Below are 21,485 nucleotides of genomic sequence, written 5' to 3' on the forward strand. Positions count from 1 at the left end.
AAATGATGCCCTTAATTAGAGCTGTTTGGTCATGTCCTTAACTTCTTTGGTTGCAGCAATGCCCTCAGAAGAATTTTCCTGGCCCGACCAGAATTATAGCCTCTTGAAAGGTGCAAACTGGAAAACCCTCCCTTTCACCTAGGAAAGCTATTTTGCACGTGCTCAAGAACACTTTGCCTTAAAGTTCTTTCAAGATTTCTCGGGGAAGGCCAGGAACTCTGCACGAGCTCAGATTAGGTCAGTCCTGCGTTTGTCAACAAAAGAAGGCCTACGGATCTGCATTGGCTACTCCATACAAGAGGCGTTTGGGGCGTCCGGCGTGTCCTCTGAAAGCACCCAGAGCCGAAGAGCTAGGAGCGCGTGGGCTCCCAATGTCACTTTTGCACTCCCGTAGAAACAGGTTTATTCTTAGTAATATTATATATAAAGAGCAGTGGAAGCAACCAGACTCAGTCAGCTTGGCTTAAGCCCGGAAGAGGGATCCTGCGGGCTGGAACAAACAACAGAGGGAGAGACAGAGAGGGAAACAAGGCTTGCCTAACGGCAATGCCCGCTGCACCTTGCAGGCTATGCAGTCAGGCAGTGGCCGAGCGCGCGCTGGTATTTCGAACGATCCCCGGATGGCGCGCGCTCCGCTCTTTGCAGAGGGAGGGAGGGAAGGAAGGAAGGAGGGAGGGAAGGAGGGAAGGAGGGAGGGAGGAGGGGGAGGCTCCTTCTCCGTCCAGCAGCAGCAGCAGCAGCAGCAAGAGGAGGGAGGAGGAGGAGGGGTCGCTTTTGGAGAGGAAGCGAAATGAAGGAGCCAAGCAGGAAGCCCAAAAGAGTTCGCCTGAAAAAAGAGACCAGCAGAGTTATAAAGGCAGCGGAGGCGGCCAGAGTTTGCTTGCAGTCCTCCCCGGGTTTTGCCTTGCAAAAATAAGAACAGTCACAGCAGCAGCAACAACAACAACAGAGCCCTCCTGCATCCCCTCCCCTCTTTGCCTAGCTGCCTGCTTCCTCTTCCAGCACCCCGGGGGAGAAGGACAGCTCCCTTTGCCCGTTGGCACACTCTGCGCGCGAGAAATCCCCGGCAAGCCGCCTTGAAGGGGAAGGAGGAGGCGGCGGAGGTCACCGGCGAGCAACAGACGCGGCGAGCTTGCCGGGCACCTAACTCAGCCCTTGCAGGCGCCCGAGACTCCCGCTTCCTCCAGAGCTCCGCTCTCACCTTGTACCTGCTTGCAGTTGCCTAGTCGGGGAAGACGACCCCCTCCTCCCCCAGTCCCACAACCTGTCGGCCTCGGGGGGTGGATCTTGAAGCAGGCAAAGCAGAATGTACCAGGGACACATGCAGGTAAGAGGAGGCAGCAAGAAGCGAGCTTTGCAAAAGGTGGAAATCCAGGCTTCGGTTAAGTTTCTCTGGGGTGGGCAGGGGTGGGCAGGGGGACGCATCGCCTGCGCCTCGCGCAACAGGTGGACCGGGCTCTTGCCTCACTTCAGGAAAAGGAGGCCGGTGGCTAGAGGTTGCAGCAGGTGAACTTTGCAACTAACTTCGGGGTCTTGCCCTGGACGCCGGTTGGACCGGTGACTTTTACGCACCAGGTCAGCCCTTCCCGGGAAGACAAAACCGTCTAGGAAAACAGTTAGTGGAAATCGGACAACGCCCCCCCCCCACTACCTCTCCTTTCCAGCGCCTGCTTTCAAGGCATCCTTGCATGTATGTCAGCTGAAGGGCAAACAATAAGAGGCGCTCTCCCTCTTTACTTTTTTTGTGTGGTGGTGGGCTTGGCTTTGCAAAACCTCGCGCGCAAACTCCGGCCCCTGTGCATCCTCTTTCCCTCTGCCCCTTTGTGGACGGAGGTTCTGCGCCCTCAGAAGCGCATCTGGTTCCCCGGCCGCTGTTTGGGGTGTGCTTGTTTTGTCTCTCCCACGCACACCGCCGAGCTCCTCTTCCTCTTCCGCCTCCTCTCCACGTTAAACGGGCGGCGCCTGATCTGGCCCAGCAAAAAGAGTGAATGAATGAATTTGGGGGCGTGCGGGGGGGGGGGCGCGACGGAGAGAGAAGCACAATGCTTTTTGCAAAGGTTGGAATTTCAAACGCACGTCTTCCAGCATCTCTAGATAGAATCGCAGCCTCCGACTGCTATCGATCCATGTATATAGCCCTGAAAGCGGAGGATGCTGTTTTCCCTTGGTACGCTAGGGATGGTGGCTTTAACCTTGACTCCCTCTCTTCCTTCTTCACGTGGTCCTTTTCCCTTAAAGAAAACAGGTCTTATTGTGGAGGGAGTGCTGAAATATTGAGCCCATTGCTTGGAGCCCTTTTTCCTTATATGCAACCAAATCTAATTTCTTGGTTAACCTCCCTCCCTTGCTCAACTCCCTCTGCCAAAAGAAAACATCAGCAACAACCCACTTTTAAAATCACCTCTAGTATGTATCCAGATCCATATCTTAACATGCGTGAATAGGAAGGATAAGGACAGAGAGCAGAGAGGAAAATCCCTGCCTTTCCCCTTATTTTCGGTACTTCTGGCTGATTTCAGGGCTTGTTGATCGGGCTTTTGCCCACGTCAATGTCAACCATAGGAGTGCATATGTAATGTGACACATGAAAGTTAAATGAGCATCCTGACTCAGCACTTCTTGCTTTATAGAACTAGATGCTGTAAGAACTCTTCATGGTCACTGAATTGGCTCTGTAATTAGTATATATATATAAAAAAAGACTGTGCAGCTCAGCAATATTTAAGAGCTAGGGAAGGCTTGGATCAAGAAAATCATGCACAGTTTAATATTAAAGAGCACAAATAAATGTTGATTTCATTCTATACCTTAAATGAGGGGAAATGCACATTGCCCTGACTGCTGAAATTGTGTTACTCACCAACCTGTACCTCTTTAGACTGATCTACAGTCTAAGGGTTACAGTCTAAGGGTTAAGGGTTAGTTCGTGGTTTTAAGGCTGCGGTTCAAATCATGGAGTTACATGGAATAACTTGCAATAAAGTCAGTGCACAGGATCAGGTCACAAACTAATTTATGTTAGCTTCATTTCAACAGGAATAAAGGTATTTTCACTTAACTGGACTTAAAGATTGGGTTCAGCGCCTAGCTTTTGTGCATCTGCAAACTTTGCGCTGGCATAGTATGAATTCTACTGGAAACTGCACACTTCATATAAGTGCAGAAAGGAGGCGTTATGTTAATTAATAGTAACGTGCTCATTTGTTTAATCAAGAAAAGCTCGCTTAAAGCTTTCCTTGACGAGATTTGCATCTAGGTGTGCAGATTTGGAAATTGTTCAGGCTAAAAACAGTTGGTAATGATGAGCTGTTTCAAGTCATAAAATATAATCCTAAATAGGCATTTGTCTGGTATCTAGAATAGGCTCAGTGAACAAATGTCTAATTAAATGATTAGAAAAAGTTTGCTGGCCACTTGTCCTCTTTAGTTTCATATATTAGGTATTTATGTAGACTTATAGGCAGTGATCCTTGACTCGTTTATTTGAAAATGAAAAATATTTCTGAATAATTTTGTTCCGAGCAAATATGCTTAGAGTCCCAGCTTTAAGTACTTTACTTTCTTATGGTTGACCCAATGTAAAATGTTTCTTAAAAACCACAGCAGTTTCCCCATCTACCCACATACGTACATCTTTTTTTAAAAAAAGAATTTCTCCTTTTTGTGATTAACACAGTGTGTATGGGGGGAATAGGCATAGCTAATTAATCTATAATGTGATATTTGCTTGAAGGTTTCTTTTCCCAACATTTCCACCTTTTCCCATCATGTCCACCTGTGATCATAGAATCATAGAATCATAGAGTTGGATGTTGACAGTAACAAATTTGTAAAGCCTTCCTGTGTTGTTATTATTTGCTAAGCTTTGTTAGCCAGCTACAGATTTTCTTTAAAAAGTTTATCCAGTTCCTCTTTTCACTTAATTCACAGTTATGTCTCCTGTTAGGAAAAATTAGTTGTGGACCTTCAGAACAAGAGGGTCCAAATCAAAGGAAGATTGGGAGTTGAGGGTTAAATGTTTGGCTCCAAAAGCTGTTCAGCAAAGGAGTGAAGGAGAGCAGAGATGTTGTAGAAGATTTCAAGCAGGGTAAGATAAATTGGAATGCCTTGGGTATAAAACCTGATACATCTGAGCTTAACTTACAGTTCAATGGCCCGCTTTCTAAGCCTGTCTTTCTGGTCATGTTGAAGCCAGCCAGATCAAATCGGCTTACATTGCCTTTTGGAGCTCTTAGGCTCTTTCATTAAAAAAAGTGTCCTGGTTTTGGAGAGAAAGGCAGCTCACAAGTTCCACAAGAGCAGTCGAGTTTTGTTTTGTGTTTGCTCTGATGCTCTAGGGTCAAATTGCATGTGATGCTGGATATCTGTAATTGGATCTCCTGGCGTTATTTTAAAAAAACAACCCAAAACTTAAAAGGTGCTGTGGTGTGCCATTGGCTTGGGTTGGCTTGCTCCCCTGAAAGCAGCTGTTAGCCCCACTGGGATGGGAGGGTTATAGATAGATAGTTATACTGTACATAGGAAGCTGCTTTAACTTTAATAGTGCATCAAACTATTGGTCCATCTAGTTTAGTGTTGTCTACACTGGCTGGCCAGAGACTCTTCAGGATTTCAGGCAGGGCTCTTTCTCAGCCATAGCTGGAGATGCCTGGGACCTTCTGAATGTAATGCAGATACTTCACCACTGTGGCCCATCCCTATCCCTTGTTAGGCTGGTGGATGCATTAGCTTTCGGTGGGAGGGATTTTGATTGGCAAAGCAGCACAGAAGGATAGAATCAAACACTCTCTTTCCACTGTCCTGCATCAACTTACTCCCCTTTCCCCATCGGCTGCTTTTAAGCTTCCTGAAGGTGTTGGGAATGCTGATCATGGATTTCTTACATTTTCCATGATCCACGTATTGGGGCAGGTGTGAAACACTTCTGTGGGGCTAGGAAGTTGCTCTAAAAGTTTTGTTGTTGCAGCAACTGATTGCAGTGTGCGTGGGAAACTGTTTTGGCCATTGACTACAAGCATTTATGCAATTGTATGTCAGCTTAATAAACTGAGATACAAAAGCCTTTTACCCTGGCATGCAGCCCTTTTACTCCTCCCTTCGTGGCAGGCCTCGATTAACCAAGGAATCTCTAACTAACCATAGTTTCCTGTGCCATCTGAACTAGGAAACCATGGTAGCCAACTTTGGGACAACCTAGGATCTTATGCCATAGGTTGGAGTCGGTTTAAGATCCAGGCTTGCTCTGAAGTTGGTAGTCATAGATTCCTGGTTCAGACAAACTGAGAAACTGTGGTTAATTAGGGACCTGAAGTAACGCAGGTCCAGATTTTACAATCAGAGCCTTACAGTGCATATTGGCATTTTGCCCATGGCCATTTCGCCGATTAAGTCCTTGGTCGTCTGGGAGGCATTGGGCTTTCTTGGCATGACAGCATAAGTCTGGCAGGCCCCTGGGGGGGCCCCCAGCTGGCTTAGCTCTCCAAGACCTGGGGGAAGTGTACCCAGCTGTACCCCCACCCCTGAACAGGCTTGTTGGCTACACCTGTCCACACCAGCATTTTGCAACCAGAATCAGCCCCTGGATGCTGTGAGTTTAAAGGGCTAAGCAGAGGGACTTGCGTGGCCATCCTCCCTCTGACCATTTTCTGGTTCAAAATAGCTGCACTCTCCTTCTCCCTAATCTGCTTGTCTGCTTGCAGTGGGAAATAAACACCTAACCACCCCACTCCCCCATTGAAAAGTAGCTTGCATGAGGTTGTCAGTTCTGAGCAGAAAGAGGGGAAAGAGTTAGGCATCCACTCCCTTGCTGAAGCCTTACATCACCAATTTGGGTTGAAAGAGTTCTTGTGAATCGCTCTAGCATTTAGAAAGGAAGGATGGAATAGACATCTTTAAAGCAAATGAACAAATGTCAGGGTAAAAAGACATACACTGCGTCACGTTTGGGCACCACAACCTATTCCAGTCACAGAATCATGTATACCAATTTCTGCAGAACAAGGACCAGGCAATCATGGCTCATGCATTGAGAAATACATTGTGCAGATCAGGCAATCACGGATATGTTTGTGATTGTGGCGGCTAAAGAAAGTGCTGCTACAATTGCAAGAAATTACTGCTGGCCTTACCAGAGATCAGCCAGCTCACACAATATGATTCTGCATTTGAAATAATGGCTTTCTAGTCCTCCTTTGCCAAGGTGCCATCACAATATACCTCCAGCCTTCTCGACTTGGATTCCAAATACATCACTGAGTGTCATCAAAACCAGCAGGACTTACTTCCAAGCATACTTTGGATCCTAAGATGTTAACTTAGGGAAGTTTAGGAGAAGGAAAGACTCTCATCCCTGTCTCTTCTCTGGAGCCCCCTGCAAAGTCTCTCTGAAGGGCCAGGGGCCCCTCTTAAACAATATGAGGACTGCTGGTGGAAGGAGGAATTGCCCCAAATCATACAAAAACAATCCATATTGTTCAAGAGGTCCTTCATCCCACACGGTTGAGGAGGGTCCCTTGACCCACTGAGGAGGTTCTTCTGGGGGTGTAGGTGATTCCAGGGGGGGGGGAAGGAGATGTGAAAGTTTCCTTCCATGAAGTGCCTTATCTGAAGATCCAAGCCAATGTGTTTCAGAGCATGAAGCATAGGGCATTTCATAGGGCATTTATGAATGCCCCAAGCTCTGGGCAGTGTACTTTGGTTCCTCTGTACAATCAAAGCTGTAGACCTTCGTTGAACCCTCAACTCAGATTTATCAGATCTTTTAACTTAGGGATGGCCTGTTCAATTCAGTGGGAGTTCTTTAAAAAGAGCTCTTGGCTGCATTCAGATGTCATTCTTTGGATCTTGCAAGCCATGGTTAGAAGGTTCATGAATGAGCTTGGTGCTCCCTCATCCACTTCCACTTCCCTTCTCCTCTCTTGCACAGGGCTGCAACAAATTACTCTCTGGTTTAATGAAACCACATTTTGCATTATGCCGCAAATGTAGAGCTAACCCTGGTTTGCAATCCCAGTTCAGAGGACTTGCTGAAACCATGGTTTGCCCGTTCAGCTTTAAAAGCAAGCTATCATTTCATTAAACCGGGAAGTTGTTCATCAAGCTGTGTGTGAGGAGAGGTGAAGGGGAGGGGAGTGGGAAATAAAGGAGCACAGCTTGTTTGTAATCCTTCCAACCATGGTTTGAAGGACCATAAACCTGATGTCTGGATGCTTCTGTTGACACTATTGCAATCCTTTTTCAATCCTTAAAGATCTTGGAATCTTTTCAGTATGTTTCCACAAGCAGCCATAATGCACTGTTAGTTTAGAGAGACAATTAGTGAGACAATTTGGTAGGCTGAAAAGCTGCACCTCGAGATATGCAGTAGTGTGTACAAACCCAGTCTGTAGTCTCCAAGTAAACAGTGCAGATTTAGCCCACAATGATCCTGTAAATATAAGGAGCATAATCCAGCAAGCCCAAATGAAAGGAAGGGAATAGGATTTTGCTGTGCTTGTGATTAAACTAAGTCCGCTGGTTGCAACAGGACTTGCGTCATGCCTAACTTTTGATGATTCTGTCATGCATCAGGAACATCACTTTCTAAACTTTTATTATAAATGTTGCACAGCAAGCAAACACCTGATTCTTGCCCGGAAGCTGTGGACCACAATGAGATCTATGGGTGGCATACAATTAAAAAAGCAAAATGGAAGAAAAACTCCAACTGCCTCTGTCCCTGCTCTGCTGTTGTTGTTGTTTAGTCGCTTAGTCGTGTCCGACTCTTCGTGACCCCATGGAGCAGAGCACGCCTGCTCTGCTAGCTAAGAATAAAATAGCAGGTAAAAGAAAAACCACCCGGTGCATTATCTGAGATGGGGAGTATTGAGTTTTTATTGAATTCAATTGCACTTACTGAGTATACTGATTAGGACTGCAGCCCCGCTACATATAGGTTGCCTCTAGCAAAGAAACGACTCACACTCACAGTCCACAAACAACAATTATATATCAAGGAATATGTAAAAAGCACACATTGGAAAGCAATGTGCATATCTGTTTGCGTATAATGTGCATGATAAAAACTTTTGGTGCAGAGAACTAAGGCAAAAAGCATTCATAGCAGGAGGCCATGCCTTGGTGGTAAATCTGCTTCATAGTCTTGTTTTCAGCTCTTCCTTTGACATCCAGGGGGTGGGGAAGAGAGTCACACTCAAATATCCAAATGCTCCCACAGGCCTTACAAAGTTGACGGCCCCTGGTGTGTACAGTAGAGAACAAGATGGACAGCCTGGTTATCTGACCTGGCCTAAGGCAGTTTCCTATGTTCCCAAAGTAATATGAGCAGATGAACTACAGATACAATTGAGAAAGAATTTCAACCGGAGATCAGACTAGGGTAGGCATGTGCCCTACTTAACAGATGACCGTTTTCTGTTTCAAGGGCTGTCAGGAGACAGTCCTCTATTTGAAGCGCTGCATGGACTCCTTCAGTCCTCTGCTGGAAGAGCTGTCTGGTCTTGTTTAAAGATAATGTAGCATAAGAAAGAAGAATAAGAACCTTGAAGTTGCCCATCAACAATAATCACATGGACTGAGCAAGCAGAGACTTCCACCTTTTCACATTTCCCCCTCACTATGGTGAGCAGGATTATACTTCTATTTCTATCATATTGATTATGTGCAGATCTGTCCCCTCTTTTTTGGGTGACGCTTCGCCCCACCCTTTTGGCAATGCACAAGTGGCCACCCTAAATCATATGAAGGGATTCTTGGAACTCACCCCAAAGCCTAAGGATTATTGTGGAAAAGGCTCCAGTTCCTTCTGTCCACTCCAAATCTCTCTCTCTCTCTCTCTTTGGATGATGGAACTCAGAGGGGGGTCTTTCCTACCTATTAAAGCCAAATGATTAGTCTTCACACTTGAGACTCTACTGCTGCAGATGTACTCTTGGTGATGGTCTGAGCAGTAAATTGACAAGAAATTCCTGGTAGCGAAAAGTGTACTCTTAAGGCAGAGGACTGTAGAAAATCCAACTTGTGTTGATCTTCTTTTTAAAGAAAAAGAACAACCAAAATGATAGAGGCCTCAGCTGTCTGACTAATGGTTTGAGAAATAGACTTGGACATGGAACCGACTACATAGTTAAATGAATGTAGTCTTCCCTGCAGCAGTATCTATGTGTGTGTGCATTTTTAAAGGTGCAATAAAGAACAAGTTGGGATGCGGGTGGCGCTGTGGGTTAAACCACAGAGCCTAGGACTTGCCGATCAGAAGGTTGGCGGTTCGAATCCCCGCGACGGGGTCAGCTCCCGTTGCTCAGTCCCTGCTCCTGCCAACCTAGCAGTTCGAAAGCACATCAAAGTGCAAGTATGTAAATAGGTACCGCTCCGGCGGGAAGGTAAACGGTGTTTCTGTGCACTGCTCTGGTTCGCCAGAAGCGGCTTAGTCATGCTGGCCACATAACCCGGAAGCTGTACGCTGGCTCCCTCAGCCAATAAAGCAAGATGAGCGTCGCAACCCCAGAGTCGGCCACGACTGGACCTAATGGTCAGGGGTCCCTTTACCTTTTAAAGAACAAGTTGCTGCAAAAAAAGATAATAAAAATTAAAAAATCACACAGACCCAGAGCAAAATCATATCTTTGAAAGCTATAACATAAGCCTAAACAAAGCTCTAGAACCAAGCGGCCCTGAGAAATCTCGAGTAATGACTGGAAGGTGTCTTTGCCAATCCTTAATAGCAGGGATTCATAAATTCCAAACTCCACTAAAATTTTCTGCATCCCATTCTTTTCTCTTCGAAGCACTGGGAGGTGGCAGGAACAGCTTGAAATCGCTTCATGTCCCAAGACCATCTTCACACAATTACTTCATTTCGACAACCACTTAATGCACTTTACTTCCCAAGGGATCCCCCTGAGAACCAATTCAAAGTTGTAGAAAGAGTAGGTGTTTGCTATGGCCACACATTAAGCTGCATTTCTAGACCATGTTGGGAATCTATCAGTGGGTGGACTGGAAGCTGGCTAGGTTATGTATTTGCTCTATGGCTCTGTTCAGCGATTCATTTTTCATTTGTTTTGTTTCATTTAAATATTTATAAACTGTGCTCTCATAGAAAACAGAACCGGGAGATGTACAACTTAAAAACACAGTACTGCAGTAAAACCATCAACAAGAAAAAGATTCACGTTTCCAAAGGTCTGCCTGAGTAACGCAGTTTTTAAAAGACACCAACCTCTGCTTAAAAACCTCCAAGGAAGGAGAAGTCCACAAGGTCCTGAGGGAAACTGTTCCACTGTTGAACAGCTCTTACTGTCAGAATGTTTTTTCCTGATGTTTAGTCAGAATCTCCTTTCTTGTAACTTGAAAATATTGGTTTGGGTCCTTCCCTCTGAAGCAGAAGAAACCTGCTTGTTCCATCTTCCATGTGACAGCCTTTTCAATGTTTGAAGATGGCTATCATATCTCTTTTCAGCCTCCTCTTTTCCAGGCTAAACATATCCAGCTCCTTCAACTGTTCCTCATCAGGCTTGGTTTCCAGACCCTTCATTATCTTGGTTGCCCTCCTCTGCTCACGTTCCAGCATGACAAAGATGGATCAAGGAGTTGGAGGGGAGAGTGAGGGACTGTCCTCTCTAAAGGAGGACAAGTGGCTACCCTACTAATATGTGGGCGCTAGTCCTAAAGAATGTTATTTTGTTGAGGTCTCTCCCCTCCCCCAACTCCCTGCAATGGATCTCCCTCTGTGCCTGAGATTAGTATTTCTAAGCAGATCCCAAGGTAAGGTTACCAGACATTCTAAGCATCACTGCTTGCAGTAATTTGTCACTTTGTGGCATGTATTCCATGACCAAACAAAAAACAGGCTCTGAAATATTCATGCTCTGGCCAGTGCTTCTTATTGCCTTTGGAGTCACTGCCCTCCATCTTTATTTTGTTGACCTTCGTTAGTGATGGACAGGGTAGGCATAGGTGTGTGATCAGGAAGCAGCCTCTTCCTGTTGTAGTGGCATTTTAGAAGAACAGTTATTTTGAGTCTGAACTGTACCATTGCTGCATTCAGAAAAAGATTGCAGTAGGAGCTGATGTACGGCATTGATGGATGAGAGTCTTTAAAATTTACACTCTTTTCGCTGGCCTAGTTTTCACTAGAGTGAACCCTTTGTCAGGGTTGTGGCACTTCAGGCATAAGATAGCTCAGTCGATTAGAGGACAAGACTCTTAATCTCTGGGTTGTGGGTTCACGCCCTCTATTGGGCCAAAGATTCCTACATTGCAGGGGGTGACCCTTGTGGTACCTTCCAGCTCTACAGTTCAACAGACGGTGGAGGGAATCCAAGGTTTTCCCATGGAATAGGGAGATTCCTATGCATAAAGATTCATACACATAGAAAACTGTGTGTCAAAAATAAGGCTAGGCTAGAACCATTCTCAGTGTACTAGTTTCCCAAATGGGGATGGATAGATTGTGTGTGTGTGTGTGTGTGAGAGAGAGAGAGAGAGAGAGAGAGATGCTCGCCCCCACATTTATTGGTATGTCCCGCAGAGGACCCTAAGGTCATGAATAATAATAGCTTAAAGGTCCCAGGCCCTAAGGAAGCCAAACTATCCTCCATCAGGGCCAGGGCCTTCTTAGTGATGGCTCCGACCTGGTGGAATGCTCTGTCACAAGAGACTAGGGCCCTGCAGGACTTGACTCCTTCCTCATGGCCTGTAAGACAGAGCTATTTTGCCTGGCCTTCAATTTGAATTAGCCTGATCCTCTATTCCCTTTTCCCTTCCCTCTTCTATGAAGAAACCCTTTCTGGGACCCCACATTTAAATTCTTCCCTGGTCTCCTTCTGGCCCTAGTAGGACCAACTTGGCCAGTTAGCCCTAGTGATCATTCGATGTCTACTGACTGGGTTCCCCCCCCCAAAAAAAAATGACCCCTGAATTTTTGAATTTTATTGATATTGATGCTGCATTTTATGTTGTGTTTTATGCTGTTTTTAAGTCGCATTTTAATCAATGTTTTATATTTGCTGTTAGCCACCCTGAGCCCAGTTTTTGAACCAGAAAGGGCGGGTTATAAATAAAAATATATATTATTATTATTATTATTTATTATTATTTATAAGGAGGAGCATTCATTCCCACCTGCAGTCTGAAATGCTTCAACCCATAACAGGTTTATCATCTCCGTTGTGAGACAAGATCATCATCATCAATTTATTTGTATGCCGCCTTTCCATAGTTAAAACAATGCTCAAGGCGGCTTACAACATGACAAGATTTACATAATTACCAACATAACAAAAGTCATAAGCAATAAATAAATAAAACACATCAAAAAGTACACAACCAAATGGAAAACAACTTCTACATAAATAATAAAATCTAAAATCTTCACAGAACTCTAGCCCAATGGTTGCCATCAATTTGATTTGAATTCATTTTATAATGAAATGATTTTAGAATGTTGTATTATTTTATTGTTGTTAGCCGCCCTGAGCCCGGCTTCGGCTGGGGAGGGCGGGATATAAATAAATTTTATTATTATTATAAAACTAAGAATACAGGATGAATATCAATCACAATTTAAAATTGCATAGATAAAAAATAAATGCAATTTTAAAAAAACAAAAATGGAGCCCTCTCTGCCCAGCAGCAGCATCCTTTTATGGAGCTCACCAGGCCCCGCTCCAAGCCAGGTGGAGAGAAACAGGGCAGGGCCCTTCAGGCTCCCTTCAGGGAGCGAGTGTGGTGTAGTGGTTAAGAGCAGTGGACTCGTAATCTGGTGAACCGGGTTTGATTCCCTGCAGCTGCTGGGTGACCTTGGGCCAGTCACACTTCTCTGAAGTCTCTCAGCCCCACTCACCTCACAGAGTGTTTGTTGTGGGGGAGGAAGGGAAAGGAGAATGTTAGCCGCTTTGAGACTCCTTAGGGTAGTGATAAAGCGGGATATCAAATCCAAACTCTTCTTCTTCCCAGCAGGTCAGTCCTGGGCAGCGGCAAGGTTGAGGTCCCTTCTTCATATCTCACCTCAGCCTTTTAATCTCAGCCCATCACTCCCATCTCTATAATGCAATAATACCAACTTACCCAACAAGTTTGTTGGTAAGGATTACGTGGCTAATGCGTATGAAGTTCTTCGAACAATCTAGAGCACCATGTAAATGCTAAGCCGGGCAGCAACAATAAATCAACTAAAAGACATTGATTAAAATGTGCACTCAGTTAAATTGTAATGAATATAATGATAAAAAAATACATGAGTGGTAAGGCACAGTATTAGAGAAGATATCCCTCCTTCCTCTGTTGCAGGAAAAGTGTCTTAGATATTGTGGCTCTCTAGATGTTGTTGGTTTTCAACTCCCATGATCTCTGTCTGTTTGCCATGCAGGTTAGAGCTGACAGGAGATGGAGTCTAATACCTTATGGAGGAGCACAGATAGTCTATCTTTGTTTTAGGAGGCACCTAGTGTGTGCATGAGGGACGCGGGTGGCACTGTGGGTTAAACCGCAGAGCCTAGGACTTGCCGATCAGAAGGTCGGCGGTTCGAATCCCCACGACGGGGTGAGCTCCCGTTGCTCGGTCCCTACTCCTGCCAAGCTAGCAGTTTGAAAGCACATCAAAGTGCAAGTAGAGAAATAGGTACCGCTCCAGCAGGAAGGTAAATGGCATTTCCGTGTGCTGCTTTGGTTCGCCAGAAGTGGCTTAGTCATGCTGGCCACATGACCCGGAAGCTGTATGCCGGCTCCCTCAGCCAATAAAGCGAGATGAGCGCCGCAACCCCAGAGTCGGCCACGACTGGACCTAATGATCAGGGGTCCCTTTACCTTTACCTTAGTGTGCACATGTGTGCACATGTGCATATGCACAGAATCTAAATACCTTGTCTTTACTCACATGCCAGTGTATGCAGATTTAGTAATTGATTGCAATTAATGAATATAATTAATGTAAGACATGTCAAATTGAGTGACAGCCTTGATGCATGTTATTTTGTATTAATTTTAAACCGTGATATGAGCATTTTCGAGTAAGCTCAGAGAAAGTCCAAAATAGATGTTTGCAGAACCTGGTTTAATCCGCACTTTTCATAATGCTGCCTTTAGTAATGATGATTCATTTAAAAGGATTTATGTTTTAAGGTTTCTCATATTAATTGGGGTATTTTGTTCAACTCTAGTGAATCTACCGACCAGTTACTCCATATGGCTGTATGGTCTATTTTTAAAATAGCTGACATAAAGGAAATGGACTCAAGTAGATGCCTTGTTCCAGATCAGGTGGCGTAAATGCAAATTAACAAAACTCCTTCTATAACAACAAATTTTCAATCTCAATGTAGTTCTCATCTCTGTCTTGTGGCATTGTTAACCAAGCTATTCAAGGGTGATAAAGACCCCTGTTCAGCAAATTCTGTGACAGTGACAGAAAACTCTCACAGTACCATTAATAGTTTGTTCCAATAAAATAACATAAATAGGACAGCACTTGAAATACTAGGTCAAGTTCAGTTAAGAGCTAGTTCAGACAATTTGTCGGCCACTTTGTTCGCCCTGTGCATAAGAACTGCACTTGGGCAATGTGAAATCAGAAGAAGGAACTTACATGAGATCACGGAAGATCCTCTTACATGTTTAGAAACATCTTTTTAGAAGGAAAGGCTTGATCTCGTATGCCTGACCATCTTGTCTGCGAGTCCTGGAAGACCTACTCCCTGCCTTGCAGGCCTTTTCCCACCTGGCCTGGGAGGGCAGAGTCCTGACTGACTCCAGCTACAAGTTAAGGCTGCTAAATGGACTCCTGAGCTGTGGTATTGTCTAGGGCAGGCATGGCCAAACCTGGCCCTCCAGCTGTTTTGGAACTACAGTTCCCATCACCCCTGACAACTGGGCCTGTTACCTATGGATGATGGGAGTTGTAGTCCCAAAACTGCTGGAGGGCCAAGTTTGGCCATTCCTGGTCCAGGTGGTTTTGTTGGAGGTGGGGGTTGTTGATTCTTTATATTTTTATTTTGGGTCTTACATAAATCATGTGGAAATTGTTCAGTTTGGTGGTGTACTTTTTGTTGTGCTGTTTATTGTTTATGACTACATTTGTTATGGTTATAGTTACATAATTTTGTATATGTTGTAAGCTGCCTTGAGCTTGATTTTAACTTTGGAAAGGTGACATACAAATAAAATGATTGATTAATTGATTGTCCAGTTATTTAGCTGGTTAATGAAGTAATTTTGCTGGTTGCAAATTCATCTGGACAGGCTCAAAAGTTATCTTTATGCAGTATCATATCAGGATATCTTCCACAATAATATTCTAGATAACTGTACACAATTTTTCTGTCTGTCTACTAGTATGAGCAGGCAACACGCCACTAAAACAACCGGGAGAGGTAGAGAAAGCTGATAATGCATGTGTTGAGGAACTAGGAATGGAAGGATCTGTCCATTTCAGTTCTTCCCATTCCTCATTTTTTCCAATCTTAAATTCAGTCCTCCACATTTCTGCAGTGGTTCACTGAAAAAAAAAATGCTAATGAAAATTCATCAGCATTTTAGTGTGAATTTCCCCTAGCAAGCACATTTTTTGTATTCAGTTTTGAATAATGTACACATTTGTGCAAGCAGTTTTTCTTAATATAATGCATTTTTGTATTTATTAACTTTTATGCAGACTTTCCTCTAACACATTCGTTTTTGTCAACATTGGCTGGCTGGGGAACAGCACTGCAAAAAATTGGAGAAGTGTGAATTTCAGTGGATTGCTGTGTTTCAGTTCTCATGTTGTTTCAGAAAGTTTGAATTTGACAGATTTGCCTTTGAATGCAAACCAAATCAAATGTCTCCCCTACCTCTGCCTACAATCTTTCCCCCGGGTGAAAGTCTCCCAAATGTCTTTTCAGCTTAAGAAAGGTACATGGGAATATTGCTGCTTTATGGAGGCCCCAGTACCTTGGACATCAGCAGTCTTGACACCTATTCCCACCTGCAGTTGAGTCCTATTTGCATGCCTAGCAACCAAGGGACAGGTTTTTGTTTATAAGCCTGGGAGCAAAAGGACAGCAACAAATGTGGTCACGCAGCAACAAAGGAAAACCAAACATTCATCTAGCTGCTCAGCTGCCAGACCATTTTTATGGGCATATTTCCCCACATATTATGGTCATGTGGTAGGCATTTGACTAGCAGTTCCATGAGAAGAAATTAAAATAAATCAAGATTAATAAATCCAAAAACTTGTTTGTTCCAGCTTTGTTGGGCAGAAATTCCCAGGCTGCCTCCCTGCCTCTGACCATAATAGTTTCCACTGTTTTATCTCTCAAAACAACCTGTTATTTACTCCTGCTTTTAATTAACTTGTTTGCCCCTTTTATCTCCTTGATTTTGTTTGGCGTTTACCTTTGCTGCTCTGAGCAAGGTAGCATCTTGTGACACTTTTGTGAACTGGGGCAAGTCTACCACATATCATACTTCCAAATGGCAAAACTAAATGGTGATCTCTTGCATCTCATCCTTCCTGTGCTAAATCAAGTAAATGAGATGTTGCACAGAAGATCTGTGTATCAGCCTGCCAGCAGTTTTTTAAAATAAACAGATGAGTAAATTTCTCTACTGCTAAGGATATAGGACTTCCGCTTATATGCATGCACCCTGCACCCTTCCTAAATCTGGGTGCAGGGTGCAAGAATAGGTTTAGTGGGGAGGGGGGCAGAATATTCCATTGCACAAGCAGAAATCCATGCCCTCACAGAACGTTCACATAGCGAACCCAGATTTGGTATAAAATGAAAGGTAACAACATAAAAAGGGAAAGATCAGAGGAATGTAAAATAGATGACATGGCAAGGGGAACTTGTGTAAATCAAAACATTTTAAGCCAGCATCTAAGACCAAGCACAGAAGATGCTTGCCTAATATGTAGAGGCAACGAATTCCACACTATAGACACTGCTAATGACAAATAGCACGTCGCCCATTTGACTGGTTGCCCCAGCCACTCTGGGCAGCTTCCAACAAATTAAAACATCCAACACAGTAAAACATCAAACATTAAAAACTTCCCTATACAGTGGAACCTTGGTTTTCGAACGCCTTTGTAGTCGAACGTTTTGGAACTCGAACGCCGAAAACCCGGAAGTAAGTGCCTCAGTTTTTGAACGCGCCTTGGAATTTGAAACAAGTCTTCCGTTTTGAGTTTTCTGTATTGAGGCTTGCGTTTTGAGGCTTCCGCCTTCGGTTTTGGAACGTTTTGGAACTCGAACAGACTTCCGGAACGGATTATGTTTGAAAACCGTGGTACCACTGTACAGGTCTGCCTTCAGATGTCTTCTAAAAATGGCCCGTTCCTCTTGACCACTAAACAAATATAAAGGATAGTTTCTTAGTGAAATGAGTGACAGGTGAAGGAGACATAAAACCTTTTCACTTCTGGCCATTTCCCCTCTTAAATTAACTTCCAGCACACTAAGGGTTGTTAGGGGACCCCTATCTCCCCCTCCTCACAGAGCTACAATTCATGGAGTGGTTTAACGACCGATCCCTCCTCCCAGGGAACTCTGGGAGTTGTAACTCTGTGAGGGGAATAGGGGTCTCCTAACAACTTAGTAACCTTAACAAATGGCAGTTCCTAGGATTCTTTGGGGAAAACCATGACTGCTTAAAGTGGGTTTATAGCACTTTAAATGTCAAGTGCAGACAGGGCCTGATGGAACCAAGAAGAAGAAAAAGTTGGCATTTCGAGAAGTTAGCTTTCCTTTCCAGTCACAATAAGTATGAAACATGGTTGCAATTCTCCTTCTCCTGCTTTAAACTTTATGTCAGCTGCAAAAAGCCCTGACCAGACAGAAGTTATTCTTGGCAACAACCAATATGCTGAGGTAGCAATTTGAGTCAGCCCTTTATTTCCATATTTAATAAAGTTGAGAGATCCATGAGGTCACTGTAAGAGGAATGATCTGATTAGCCCAAAGTCACTGGGGCTAAAACAGACCCACCCCGGGCTATTATAAGACTAGATTTTCCATTAAATGTGGGCCTGGTCTCCACTGAAATGCTTCTTAGGGATATGTGTGAATTCTCAACTATGGGCTGTGTGAAATGAAATATTTGCACTAGTGTAAGGATTAGCACCAGTGCAATGGGATTTACACACACACCATGCTGTCTCCAAGTCTGCTTCAGAGGGGTGGTGGTGGGGAAAACCCCAGAACAGATTTAGGGGGCATGGTGGGAAGGAGAAAGGGAGAGCATTTCGTTTTGCAAGAATATCATCCACTTATTCTCTTGCCCACTGCTTTTTCCATCTCTGCATTTTGTCCTGTTTTTTTGCCAGTTGGCCTCTAAAATGGAAAATAAGCTGAACTAGAGGAATAAGAGTCTGCAGGAATTTGTCTGAGGGGGAGAGGATTAAAATGCTAAAGGTGGGAGCAGGTTAGTTTCTCAATACAAAAAACAAAGAATAGTGCCTGTGCATTTTGCCTCATACCTCAGTTTCTGCAAATCCTTAAAAATTTGATCTTTAAGAGAGAGAGAGAGAGAGAGAGAGAGAGAGAGAGAGAGAGAGAGAGAGAAGTTTTAAAAAATGCTGGGTGTCTATGTGTGCGTAAAATGAATGTGTGGAGGGAATTTGTAAGGAAAATGCAAGTATGAAAAAGACAGTTAAGCACCTCATTCACTGCCTGCCAAATCTCCCTTGCAAATGCTCCTCTTTTCCTCATTTAGCAAACACAGGATTGGAAACCTTAATTGGGTGATATCCAATTAAGTTACACTCAAGAGTAGACCCATTGGGTGGTATTCAGCTACTGTGTCCCTCAGTGCAAGGAGTTAGGTCTCACCTCCTTCCTCCCCTCTGTGTACCCCATACCCATCCCAAAGGGTTGGGGTAAACCACTACAGCAAATGTAAGGGGCACACAACAGGGGGAGGGCAGGAGGAGAACATTCCACTGCACAAGGCGAAATCCTTGTCCTGGCAAAATGAGAACTAAGTTGAGTTCCATTCATTTCAGTGGGTCTACTCTGAGTAATGTTGGATATCATCCACTGTGACTGACATAATGGCCGCATTTGGATGAGATATGATCATCCAAACCCAGCCATGTGTAACTCTGCCATTAGCCTTCATGGCTGAGAACCTGCTTCTTGAATGATAAGCCATATTTCAGCTCGGAAGGCAGTCTTGCTTTCTTGTCATGCAACACTATAATCTTGTTCCAGACAGAATATGGAACTCCTGTGATAACTAAACAACACCCACACCCACCCACACTGTACTTGCTTTAACTTAGTGTTTCAGATGGGAAGTATTTCCTTCCTTCTATTTCTGGGTAACTTAGTACTATGTTCTGCTGATTGCCTTTCCAGGGAGAAAGAAAATCTATTGGTCTTGTTTAAGTAGACTAAAAGTTCAGTCAATATATTCCGTAAAAGGAAAGTAGCTGGTGGCAGCACATCAGTAGCTGATGTGCTATTGGGGTAGGGTAATGTTGCAGATGGTGACAGCAGCCACGAAATTAAAATACGCCTGCTTCTTGGGAGAAAAGCAATGACAAACCCAGACAGCATCTTAAAAAGCAGAGACATCATCTTGCTGACAAAGGTCCTTATGGTTCAAGCCATGGTTTTCCCAATAGTGATGTATGGAAGTGAGAGCTGGACCATAAAGAAGGCTGATCGCCAAAGAATTGATGCTTTTGAACTATGGTGCTGGAGGAGACTCTTGAGAGTCCCATGGACTGCAAGAAGATCAAACCGATCCATTCTGAAGGAAATCAGCCCTGAGTGCTCACTGGAAGGACAGATCGTGATGCTGAGGCTCCAATACTTTGGCCACCTCATGAGAAGAGAAGACTCCCTGGAAAAGCCCCTGATGTTGGGAAAGATGGAGGGCACAAGGAGAAGGGGACGACAGAGGATGAGATGGTTGGACAGTGTTCTCGAAGCTACCAGCATGAGTCTGACCAAACTGCAGGAGGCAGTGGAAGACAGAAGTGCCTGGCGTGCTCTGGTCCATGGGGTCACGAAGAGTCAGACACAACTAAATGACTAAACAATAATGTTGTTTACCTGGCTTCCCAGTGCAGAGGTCACTGCTGGTACCCAACACTGTATGTAGAGGGATGAGACAGCAGGGAGTTTGGTGAGGTGCAGGTGCAAGAGCGGAAGTGTTGGATTGGCTCTGCTGCTGCAGCTGCACCATGCCAACCTCCCACCACCTTGTCCTTCACCATATCAGTTGCCAGCAGCAACCTCTACGTTGGGCAAGTCAGGCAAGCAATGGCTCCCCACCCTTCTCCGCCCCACCAGACACTACTTCAGCACATGTTCTTGGGATTGAGGTACGGTGCTCAAAATCCAGGGAGCAGGTCCTAGAGTTGTGCTGGAGTGAGGGAAGGTGGATACCCATGTGGGATCCTTGAATCGTGTGACAGGCAAAGGGAGCAAAACTGTGGCACAGCATTCATGTTGAGGTATGATAGCCATCCATTACTGGTATATTTGCATTGATGAGCTGGCTCAAAAAGGCCTGTACTTTGGGTGTTTCTTATGTATTGTTATAAACTATTTAGGGATCGGGGGTTGCACCATTTTAAAATCTATTTTAGCTGTTCGTATGATATGACGGTAAATCACATTGGAGACATATATGTAAAAGGCAATTCATAAATCAAGAAAACAACAACTGATTAGAAAAAGCTGGCCTGCTCTGTTTATGTGCCTTCTGCAGCTTGATCTGTAAAAATCAGCAGGCGACATGCTTCACAACTGTGTGGAATGAAGCCATTATCACCTGCTAATGTCCACAGTTTGTGTTTCTGCTTAAGACACATCTATAATGGCCAGTTCAAAAGCTGGGGACTCTATTCCTAGGAGAACCTGTTTCAATTTTTGGAGTTGCCAGAGATCCTGCCAAAACTTTAGTTTCTTGCCTTGATTAAGTTTATCAGTTGTTTTCGTTTTCCTTTCTCGGTGCCTGACACAGAGAAATGATCCCCCCCCCCTTTCTGGCATGCAGACAAAGTAATAAGAAAGGCTTCATGTACTGAATTTCAGGCTGCAGAATGAGCAAGTTGACGTTAAGGGACACAGGAGCAGTGCCACAATAAAGGTGACTGTCCTATTCATTCGGCTTGCCTTAGAAAGATCCTGCAGTCCTGGCTTTGTAAAATAACTTGCCTCACCAGTTTGTATTTCAGTCCATTAAAAGGCCTCCGCTTTTGTTTGTTTACTGCAGTGAAGAAGTCTGTAAATGGAACACTATTTACATAAAAGCAAATCAGAAGCAACCCCCTACTGAAAGTCGTTTTTTGCCCTCCGCCCCTCCCATTCCCCCCAAAAGATGCATTCTTACAGTCATGCCTTCTTGATCCACTTCACTGTATAGCAATAAAACAAATTTGACCTTCTGAGAATTTCATGTTGTTAACTCATGTGCATGGACACACACAAAAAGCTCCCCTATAGTCTTTAAAGACATTTACTCTTGCAAGGTGATGAAAAAGGCAATAG

The 21,485-nt window shown here is 44.3% G+C and overlaps 1 protein-coding gene across 5 annotated transcripts in view; it reads left to right on the forward strand.

Annotated features, from left to right (window-relative positions):
• The first annotated feature begins 715 nt into the window (after window positions 1-715).
• PEX5L (peroxisomal biogenesis factor 5 like) overlaps window positions 716-21,485 on the forward strand; it is a 189,304-nt gene continuing 168,534 nt past the window's right edge. For all 5 annotated transcript variants that reach the window (XM_081190256.1, XM_081190260.1, XM_081190258.1 and 2 more), the window contains exon 1: window positions 716-1,327. In XM_081190256.1, coding sequence (XP_081046382.1) covers window positions 1,307-1,327 — 21 coding nt within the window. In that variant the 5' untranslated portion in view covers window positions 716-1,306. The remainder of the gene's footprint in view (window positions 1,328-21,485) is intronic.

This window comes from Podarcis bocagei, assembly GCF_964188305.1.
Source record: "Podarcis bocagei genome assembly, chromosome: 4".
In the NCBI taxonomy this organism is placed as follows: Eukaryota; Metazoa; Chordata; class Lepidosauria; order Squamata; family Lacertidae; genus Podarcis; species Podarcis bocagei.